The 11,278-nt window shown below is 38.3% G+C and overlaps 1 protein-coding gene across 1 annotated transcript; it reads left to right on the forward strand.

The window, feature by feature from the left end:
• The first annotated feature begins 200 nt into the window (after window positions 1–200).
• On the forward strand, window positions 201–6,113 carry TM4SF18 (transmembrane 4 L six family member 18). Its single transcript, XM_026065142.1, has 5 exons — window positions 201–377; window positions 2,091–2,180; window positions 2,833–2,975; window positions 4,549–4,729; window positions 6,057–6,113. Exons 1-5 carry the CDS (start codon window positions 201–203, stop codon window positions 6,069–6,071), a joined length of 606 nt encoding a protein of 201 aa, XP_025920927.1. The 3' UTR covers window positions 6,072–6,113.
• Window positions 6,114–11,278: the final 5,165 nt, after the last annotated feature.

Genomic DNA, 11,278 nt, shown 5'->3' on the forward strand with positions numbered 1-11,278 from the left:
GACTTTAGACAGCAATATTTGTCTATTGTTCTGTTAACAGTTAAGCACTTCTTTAGCCTTGGAATCATACCCCGGTCACCAGGCTCCTGTGAATATGAAATGACTGAATCAAACTAAGGCAGTCAAAACGCTTTTCATAATTAGAAACCTTGTAACTTTTTGTTAGCTTAGAAGATCAAAACTTCTAAAGTTTTTGAGAGATGGGATTAGAGACATGTGGAAACTGTCTGAGTTGTCTGCTGATCCCTCTTGCACTTTGGAGTATTGTTGTTAACATCCTATTATACTTCCCTAATGGGAAAACATCATATGCTGCCAGTTACCAGCTTCCCAACTACGTGTGGTATTTTGAAGGGATCTGTTTCTCAGGTGTGATGGTAAGTGTTGGTTCTGTGTTTTTTTTTTTGTTTTTTTGTTTTTTTGTTTTTTTTTAATGAATTGCGTTCTACTGCAAATAATCTTGGGTTACTGTGCAGCAAGATATAATTGTGCCAGTTGGACTTTTAAAGGGAATATGGATTATTTTGGCAAAAATACTGCAAGTTATTTAGTGTTATATATGTGATTTTTCTGCTGGCTTTTCATTTATGTATAAGTTGCAGGTTCAGGTACTATTTTGGTTTAGTCTTCTGTGGTATTTGAGTTAAAGTTCTTTTAGCAAAACAAAACAAAACCTAGAAAACCTCCCACAGCTATTCAGATCTGTTTAAGAGCTGTATACAGTCTTTTAGAAGACTGGATACAGTTCACAACACATCAAGATCTACATTAAGTGCCACTGTTGGACTAAATACAAAAGGTTGTCTGTCGCTGTGACTGGCATGGTAAGATTTTTCACGTTGCATTTGCAAAATGCTCGTTTGCATCAACAAGCGGAGTTCCGTACTGCTCACATTGTTCACTATATACACAAAGAACTGTAGCCTTTGGAACAGAAAGCAGTAATGTCATACAAGTGCATACAAACAATCAGTGTTTAAAGAGGGCAAATGTGCATGAGTAAGATGTTTTTATGAAGGTACTGAGCAGGGAGAGATACTAAAACGTGAGACCTTCTTTTGAAATTGTATATTCTTCCTAGAGCTATAGAAGATATAGAGCAAGAAAATGCTATTAGGCAGAGAATTCAAAGGAAAAAGCATAGTTGAAAATTTGGAAAAGGTTAACTACAAAAGTACGATTCATATTCTGAAACATTTTTAGCTTCAGGATCATTACCCGTGTATTAACAACTTCTAATTTAACCTGTTACACACAGGGCAGCAGCAGGTGAGAGGATAGTGCTGTGCCCTCACTGGAATTTTTTCTAGAGCTCATCCCAGTGGTGAAAGTTCTGTCAGCAAAGCTCCTGGTGGCTGATGGCATTTTAAGTAGTCCCAAACAATAGGTTACTTAAAATGCTGATATTGCTGGTGCCATTACATTTTTGAGTTAATTCTTAGCTTTTTCTTCATGTATTTTTCTCTTAACCTCCAGCCTTCACAAGTGACAAATCCAGGGCCATCTCCTTCCTTTCTCCAGTTTCAGAAATGTTCCCTTTTCTTATGTCCCCATTCAGTCCAATGCCTCTCTTGAGTAGCAATTTGTGAATTTGATATTCTGAGAAAAATGGTATGGATACTTGGCAGAGAAAACAGATGAAAGTTTAGGTGAATTTAAATGAAAGCTTGTACTACTGAATTTTTCTAGGATAGCTGTGTTGATAGGGAGGCAATGCCCTGATCATGTAACTGCAGAAAAGCTGACACAGAACCAGTATAGTTATATTAATAAAAACACCTTCCTTTCATTGGTGGTGATTCTTGTGTGCTTAGTTTTACTCTTTCAGTTTTACCACTATAGCTGCATCCATGCTAGCAACGTTTTGCTGTAATAGGAGACACTGTACTCCTGTATTTCAAGAATAGAGTGATGGCCAAATAGACACAGTCCAGGTCTATGGTTTGCCTTCAGTATGTGTGTTTTCCTACTGAGCTGCTGTAAAATCTCAACACAGCACAACAGATGCAGTTCCTACCTTGCATAGGCAAGAGAGAATTTGGCTCAGTATCTGCAGTCCTCTCGCTCACCTTATAATGTCCCCCTTACAGATCCTTCTGTTAGCAGTAATTCTAATAACACTGGAGAGTAACTTGTTCTATCGGTGCTGCCAGAGTGAGAGCTGTAACAAAACCTACAGGGTGAGTCTGTTGTTTTTGTACATCTCTTCAGCATTTGTTCTGAGTGCCTTCCTGCTCCTGTTTTTCGAGTACAGCCTTTCGCCCTCTCCTCTGCTTTGTTTCTGCTTCTTTTCACAGAGAAGGATTCTAAGTCAGGTTGAGAGGTCATAGAAAGTGTAGCTTCTTTCTTCTGATGCATAGGCAAGATAAAGGAAAAATAAACACAAAAATCCTGGTAAAATAATATAAGAACATAAAAGACCTGAGAGTTTTCATCTGGTGCCCCAAATAAATAACTTCATCACCTTGCTTGTATCATTTGGAAGTTATTTTTTCCAGTAACAACTCAATATATGCTCTCTGGGATGTAAGCGTGTTTAATATGTGTTCTTCCAGCATTCTGGGATACTACTTGGCAAAAATGCAAGTTAAAAAAAAAATCCCAAAACAATATATAATGGAGAGTTGTGAAGCTGTATTAAAATCTGTCTTAATTTTTATTCTGTAAGTGTATGCTTACTGTTCTTTACTTGGTATTTTTCTTTATGAATTTTGAAGGTTGGGACAACCACATGTGAAATTCAGCCCTGAGGAAGTAGCTGGGTAGGGTGAATGACTTTATTTGCTTTGGAGACTGTCCCCATGCTGTAATATTTTTCTCTTTTCACTTCAGAGTTTTATTTCAATTGTGCTAGCCCTGCTTGGAATTGCTTTCTCCGGGTACAATTGCATCATTTCTGCCTTGGGGTTGATCCAAGGCCCCTTCTGCAATTCATCAACTGGATGGGATTATATCTTCAAAGACACTGCTGGAGGGTAAGAAACATCTGTGTAACTCTTCTGAAAGAAACTGTATATCAAAACAAAAGCCAGAAAAATTCTCTCAGAACTTTACACAAAATGGTACAGTCTCTTGAACATGTGACCTATATTGTGAGAGTGAAGTTTTTCAACTTCTTGAATGAGCACTAGAATCCTCAAAGAAAGGTGTTTACGTCCTCACAAGGAAAGCTTAAATCTAAGATTCTTTGTACTGATCAAACCTGGAGGTCCATTTAGCCAAGTATCCCTTATCTGGCAGTGGTCATGATCACATGCCTAGTAAAGAATGTAACTTTAGAGTGAGTGTAGGTGAATACTTCCTCAGAATATATTCTCAGATTCCTCAAGTTTTTGGTTCAAAGATCATAGGTGGCATTTTTATATTTATTAACATGGTAGATTTCTCTTTAACTTTCAAAGCTCAATGAACTTTGCCGTTTGATCACTGGAAATTTTTTGATTGGTTTGATTCAGATTCAGAAGCACTGCTTTGGCAAGATTTTACATTTTCCCTTTAAAAGATTGAAGTTTGTAATACTTGAATATTTCAAATCATGCCAAACTCTTCTGGCTGCATTTTAGTGCACAGAGGATCACAAACAAGTTTCTTCAGCAACAGTAGAAATATATAATATATATTATATATAACAATGGAATAGCCATTCCTAATCTATAGGTATGACCTTTTTCTGACTTAAGTCAGCCTTATTTTAAAACACTGAAGTAGATCCTGCAATCTCTGTTACGTATTGCCATCATTACCATCCCACTTGGAAATGGGATGTGAATATATCAACATCCCATTTAGAAATAGGTGTATGTAAAAAGGGAGCATGATTTCAACATAAAAGGCCAGGTGCTGAATGAAGTATTCAGATTCAGCTCAAACATGTGAGTTATGAATGTTTAGAGAAATAGAAGTTGACACTGAATGAGTAATTATGATGAAGGTTCTTGGAATTAACCCCCAGGCTATACCATGTCTCACAGTTAGAAGGGCACAGCTGGCAAATGTCAGTCGTGCGCATTATGAAATCCTCAGGGAGGCAAAGCATGGCTATAGAACAACTGGAAGTTGCATATGGTGGCACTCCCTGCAGCACTGCACACGCTGGTCAGAACAATGGCCTTCGCGTGTTCCTGTTCTTTGCTAGTACTTAGTACTGATCGCAGCTAGACTTAACATAAAGCTGAAATTAAACCAATAGAGGGAATGTTCCTGTTTTAAACTTGGCTTACGCCATTTGCAGAAAATGCCAGTGCCACTCTAACACTTACATGTCAAGGATATCAGAAGAAAATTAGTGAAACAGATGCATTTGAGGAACTCTGGTCCAGTGTCAGGTTTCAGTTACACCGACATAAGTCGTTTTACTCAGCTGAATTAGACAAAATTATGTAGGACTTACGCTGGTGTAATGAAAGATCAGAGTTTGGCTCATGGACTTGAAGCATATAAAGCCCAATATTGGTTTTTTTTCCACATATTACAGCTAAAATAATGTGTATTTAAATATAATTGCATGCACCACATTTAATTTGCCTCACATTGCTATTTCTCTAATAGGTACCTCACAGATTACTCTGCTTGGTCTCGGTGCACCGAACCTGCAAACATAGTGGAATGGAACATCATTTTACTCTCTATCCTGATAGCACTTAGTGGACTTCAAATGATCATCTGTTTCCTCAAAGTGACTGCTGAGTTGAAACGGACACTGTGTGGGACCTATTCTGTCTTTGTTCAGGTAATAAAAAATCTGAGGTCATTTCTTCAGCAGCACCAAGCCAGTTTAGCTTCAGCAATTTCACTTAGTTGAGGCCCTGCCCTTTTGGTTTATGCCATCTCTATGCTGCTGCAATTTTAGTAGCAGAAGACATGTACTGATAGTAAATTTATTGCATTTGATTCATCCAGTAATTCCATGTGGTATACAGGGATTGCAGACTGCTCACTCTTACTTTTAGGACTAGGACTGAGAAAGAAAAAGGCAGCTGGGAATTCAGCATTGATGCTGAGTTCTTCTATGTCAGCAGAAGTTTCTGAGCACCTTCCTTCTAGCATTCAGTTTAAAGTTTTTCTTACCTGTGTGCAGGTTTCACAGAAAGGAGGGGAAGAGGCAACAGGTAATACGTAGCACTCATGGTCTAGGCATCAGTTTTGACTATGTTTTTAGTAGGTTATTAAAACAATAACCAAGAAGGCTCTGCTTTGGGCACAGGGTTAGTTTGAACCCAAGAGTTTAAGTAACTGGTGCTGCTAACCTGCACGCTGGTGTGAAGTGACATGCCTTAGTGTGGCATTCAGGTTTCCCAGGGTTGGAGGAAGGGGAGGTTAGATATGCTACGCCATCCCTGTCCATCTGCGCTGGGATTAAGGAGCCTTCAGTGTTTTTATGTAGCCAACATTATCAGTCATGACAGAACATTCGAGAAAGATTTCTGCATTAATAGAAACAACCCCAAACATGCACATTCATGCACACATACATGCATGCATATATGTATATATGTGTATATACATACATATATGCATATATATATACATATGCATGCAGAGTAGGGATAGCTTTATCATGTAAAGCTTTATCATATATCATTGTATTTTCTTAAAAATGTATTGGGAAACAGTGTTGGGAGTCAGGGCAGGTAGGAAGTCGGTTCTTGTCCAGCATAAATGTCTCCTGGAGCATGCTGAGCAGGGAGAGCATGGAAGCTGCCAGGTCCGTGGAGGGCCTTGAGCAAACAGGCAAGGAAGGTGCTTCTTGCGAGAGCTTACTGTAACAACAACCTATAAAAAGGTCAAGGCATGAGGCAAGTTCTCTCAAAACACTTTACTTGCTAGTGAAAGCCTGATTAACCTGAGACCCAGGGCAGCTTTCAGGGAAGTCAAAAGGAGTATTGTCAGTTTGTCCTTGGGAACAGAGAGGTCACCTCTTGAGCCTGTAGGGTGTGTTGAAAGTAGATTGCATGTGGATGCTTAACAGTCAGAGCAACTCCTATATTAACTTCTATATTATTCATATGAAGTGGGGAAAAAAGAGGCCTTTCACTTCCTTCCTTTTTCTTTTGCAGGCTGGGATTATCTGAAATGGCGAGGAAGTTTTCACTGCTACAAAAAACAAAAGAGAGAGAGAGAGAGAGAAATGGCTTCTCCAGCATTTCTTATGGTAGATTTGGGTGCTGCAATGACAGATGAAACACTTGTCTTAAATTTTTCTCCCTTAAACCTCTCTCTTTTGGATAAAATTATTTTAATTGTTTAATGGCTAAATGCTGAACATCTGCATTTTCCTAAAGAGGCACTGTTTTCTAACTTGTCTGGTTGTCCCTGGCAGTGACTCTCTATTTTTTCTTTTGAATCTGCAGCTTGTTCTGACAATAGGGATGTTTGAATCCCGTGGGACTGCTTCCATATTGAAACTTCCTTTTCTGAGTAAACTGCTGTATATAAGCATGCTTTTATAGTCCTCTTCTTTCCCCTCTCTTTGTTTATAATGTAGGTGTACTTCTTGTTCTGAAAGGGCCTGATTCAAAGCCTAGTATGGCAGGAGTTGTTCTCCTGAGAATTAGTATACTGAATCAGGCCTTGACACTTCTAAATGACTAATTTTAATTACAGACAGAACCACTGTGGTCATGAAAGTCAATAGTCTGACCCATTCTCTACTAGAAGCTTTTTAACTGCACAAAGCAATTACTGAAGAAAGACTATTGAGTCTTCCTGAGGTACAGCTCAGGAAGAGCTTTTAGAAAGCTTTTAGAAAGAAACCAAGGCCTGATTTAAGATTAGATACATAGCTCTGAAGTCAGCTGTGCTAATTAGTATGCCTTAATAGCTGCACTGGGTTTTTTCTTCTTTTGATATTCAAAAGCAGACCTTTTTTAAAAAAACAAAACACAAATATTACAAGAATTATTAGGGAACCCTGTGAGTACCAAACACTAGCTGGTAAATGCCCTGACTTTGCTACATTGGGGGGGGGTAACATTCTTGCCAATAATAATCAGAAGAAAAAGAATCATCTTTTAAAAATTAGCAGCTAAAAAGTCTTGTTAATTCATCCTGTCCTCAAAGAATTACCATTTCATTTCCAGTGGAAATTCAGGGATTCACATTAAAGTGAATGTATGGCTCATCTGCACCTGGATAGGCAACATTTCGCTGTATTCAGCACTCTGTGCTCTAGTTTCAAAAGAACAAACCCCCAGAGGAAGGCCAGATCTGTACTTCAGACTTGCAGTAATGCAAGTATCCCTATTATAGCAGAAGTAGTGGGATTCAGCTATATGAGCATTTGCTATTTAACACTGTTAGAAGTGCAAGCCATACCATAACTAGCAGCTGTGGATAAGATACTTAGAAAAAAATGGAAGATTTCAGTAATTTAATTCTCTGTTTCAAGGTAATATTGTGATTTTTTTCTTGAGATTTGTCTATCAGATATTTTGAAAAGCTGTTTTCTTCCTGCAGGGTTTGAATAATGTGTCTAAAATTCTACTTGCTTAGTTTCTTTTAAGTTTCAAGAAGTAATAAAGAAATGAGACAGCTCATATAAGAATAGAAGAGAACAGGTGAGTGAGTAGGTTATCAGTAATGAATGGTGGGTCTTCATAAAGAGCAGATCTGCTTCTTTACTCATAAAGACTTGTCATTCTTTAGGGAATCTCAGTACTGATAGTTATGGAGGGGTCTGGTCTTCTGGATGACAGTTCAAGGTGGCATAGATGTTGAGGTGTGTGATAAGAAGGTATATGATTACAAAATGGGGTTTCTTTGCAACTGCACACTTGGTTTTCCATAGACTTGCATGTATGTCATATCATATATGATAATCCCACATTCATATGGATTTATGGATATTGTTTTGAGAAGAAAAGGGAAAACAAAAAATTTATCAACCCTTACTCCTTACTCCAGCTTGCAGAATCTGGCAGGCTTCACTCCTGCAAACCATGTAACTGCTTATTTTGAGAATGTTAGAAATGTCTGAAAAAGGTTTTGGTTATTTGAATGAAAAATAGTATTCATGGGATACACATTCAGAGCAGAAGACCCCCAGAACTGCAAAATATTCCTTAGGTGAATGGCTCCATTTTACCAAGGAAAGAAAACAAACAGGGTATTCTGTTCAGGCTCCAGCCCAGTCATGGGGAAAATACAGACTTATCTTTAGGCAAACAGGGTCTATTGAGGTAGATCTGCTGGATAAAACCAATGAAATACCTACAGTTTGCACCTGGAAACTCTTAACCCCTTCTCTTACTCCCATATCTGTCTTCTCCTCCACTTTCCAAAACATTTGTCTCTGACGATGAAAAGTTTTGAGTTTGGCTGTCAGGAAACACAAGGAAAGGTTTCACATTTTTTTCCACAGTAACGTTAGTGCTGGAATTAGGCACGGAGATAGCTTGACTGTCTTTGCTTCATATTTTATTGTGATTGTACCTTGTGAGTCTATATTTCCTCTCTACCTCTGGCTTGTATCTTCTACTTTTGTGGCTTAAATCAAAGAATAAGCTGTGTAATTTAGTTCTTTTTAAAAATATTGATTCTGCAATGCTCTTTATTTGTAATCCAGACATTGGCATCTTCGTTGCCCTGGCAAGGACTCAACTGTGACTTGACTGCACAACTTTTAAAGGGGCAGTTTATTCATTTGAAATTGATGGTGAGGGTGCTAAAGGCTAATAGTGGGTTACATTTAGAAATTTAGCAAACTTATTTCTCAAAGTGCCTTTAGAGGCAAGGCAGAGCTAAGCTTGAACTAATGAGTTAAGAGTCCTGATTCAGTCCTAAATGTGGTATGGAAACCCTGCCTGATAGCTAAAAACAGATTCCTGTAAGCAATATCAACTGACTTTTGAAATACCAATGTGACTGGCTACTCTTGATGGTGTTTGAGGCAACATGACCATCCAGCTCTCTAGCTGCGGAATACAGACGCTGCCCCAAACTTCAACAGCAAAGAGAAATCGGCTGAGGGAGTGTGGGCTGTAGAGCCAGGGCTGAGCCCTCACCCTGCTGGCAGAGGAGAAACCCTCTTTCCGAAGAAGGATTCCTGAACCTGAGGTGTATGTGCTGCCTGCTCAAATCCACAGATAAAATACACCCTTGGCACATCACAAAGAAAGCTTTGATTTGAGTTTATAAATTTCTGCAAGTAAGGAGTTAATGCTGAAACCTAAAGGTAAGAGTGCCAGCATTATTAGTTCCTCTCAGCCAATGGGTTTTGCCAGAGTATCCCAGTGCTGTGGCTGGGACAGGACTGTCATTCTCTCACCCAGATCTTCAGCCAGCACAGAGATGTTTGTATCAAATGCCATGGTTCTCAGACACAGATTGATCTCTTACTTGGATGCAGGCCTTTATTTAAAACATCGCAACTGAAAATAGATGTAAAGGATCAGTTTTGACCATAGCTATACAAATGCAGATAATTTTCTCCTTGACATCATTGTCAGTGACAGACATATAACTGAAGGTAGAAATGAGCTGAGACTGTCCACAAATAATTGTGGACAGAGATTTGCAGTAGAATGTGGAGCCCCACCCACCCTTGCATTTTGGGGCCTATTACTCCTTTCTGCAGGTAGAAGTGAATCTCACTGCAGTATGATCTGCTAATGCACCTCCCTATTCTTCAGATATTGGAGAGAGGCTTTTTTCACACTGAAAAAGTATGGAGTGTTAGAGGACAAAATAAGCTCCCCAGAACTTTAAAGGGTATTTACCTGCAAGGGTTTTGCAGGAGGCTGGAACAGCAGGATGGCCAGCAGATTAAACAAATTGTTCAGGTTAGGAAATTATGAAATTGTAGGTTTCAATCCAGTCTCACTGGGAGCTTTTGCTGAGGGTTTTTTTTTGTTTGTTTGTTTGTTTTGTTTTTTTGTCAGAATGTTCTGGTTTTGGTTTTTGTTTCATCAAAGATAAATTTTGTAGCAAAAGGTCATTTTATATTTTCAATGCAATTTTGAGGACTTTCAGAATAGTCACAGCATTTCAGCATCTTCAGTATGAGAAGTGAGGTCCTGTGGTTTAAAACAATAGGGGAATATACATGCCACCAAACTTTAGATTCCTAATTTAATTAATTAATTTAGTTGCTCAGTCTTTTTAGGCTCTGTCTACCAAAGGAGAGAGACTCTTGCTCTTTAAACACCCTCTGAAGAGACTAATACAGGCTTGGGAGGCTCAGTCAGCCCTGTAAATTTTTTGAGATCCTTAAGAGAAGGATAACAGGAGTGTACTCAGACACATGAATATCTTAAAGCTTGGGTGAGGACTGATTAAAAGCTGTAATGGAAAAATCTTGCATGTCAGAAGTTCTTGTCTTTAAATAAAAACAATGTGTAGTTGTTCTGCAAATCAAGAAACAGTAATTCAAGGGAGTCAAGGGACTAAAGCAAGGGATTGCTCATGTTTCTACCCTCGAAGAAATATGGGGAATTCAATTATACTGGTTATGTGCCTTTTCTCCTCCTCAATTCATTGACAACTTGGAACAAATTAAACCCAACAGCCCACAGGCACATGAACAATTCTCAGTTAGCTGAGTATTAGGGAATTAATTTGAATTTAAGTAGTAAAGAAGGAGGTAAACATTTTATTATTGTTTTTACCTGATTTAATTTACACATGGGGCATATACAGCTGGTGCAAACTGGTCTTTCCAACAGACCATTGACCTTCATCCTTGGAAAAGAAAAAGAAACCTTACATAAATCATTCTGAGCATGTGATGCCAATCTGGGTAACTCCAGAATTTCATCACAGAGTCGGTCAGCTTTTCAAAACTTGGGTCTGGATGCAGTCACGTAGGGAGAAACAGAATCCTCCATTTAATGCACATTTGGAAGGTTCTGAAAGGTGAGTTTAAGACCTTCTGTTTTCTGACAATGTCTAAACTTTTATATATGAATAGTGGTTAAAATTGGTATTTTTTCTGTATATCACAATCCTGGTAAAGTACTGTTAAATTTGTATGTAGTTAAAGGAAAGCTGTTGTACTTTAGTCTTCTCTCCAAAATAATCATAAATGTTTCTGAGCATTAAGAAAATAGGTTCAGAAAAGATTGTTTTATTATGAATATTTTTAAGTGGTCATACACTGAAAAGTGTCATTTTGAATGAGTGTGATTGTGTCAGTTTCTCAATTGCAAAAGAGTTTTAAAAAAATGCCCAAGTGACTGAGGATATATCTTTACTGGAAGTCTTTACAACTTGCAAGTTTACAGTTGGGTTTGTGTGTCTAGATAAGCTTCAGACACAGCCATGATACTGTTGATGTATGCTT

The sequence above is a fragment of the Apteryx rowi genome, unplaced genomic scaffold (genome assembly GCF_003343035.1).
Source record: "Apteryx rowi isolate R43461 unplaced genomic scaffold, aptRow1 scaffold_224, whole genome shotgun sequence".
Classification (NCBI taxonomy): domain Eukaryota; kingdom Metazoa; phylum Chordata; class Aves; order Apterygiformes; family Apterygidae; genus Apteryx; species Apteryx rowi.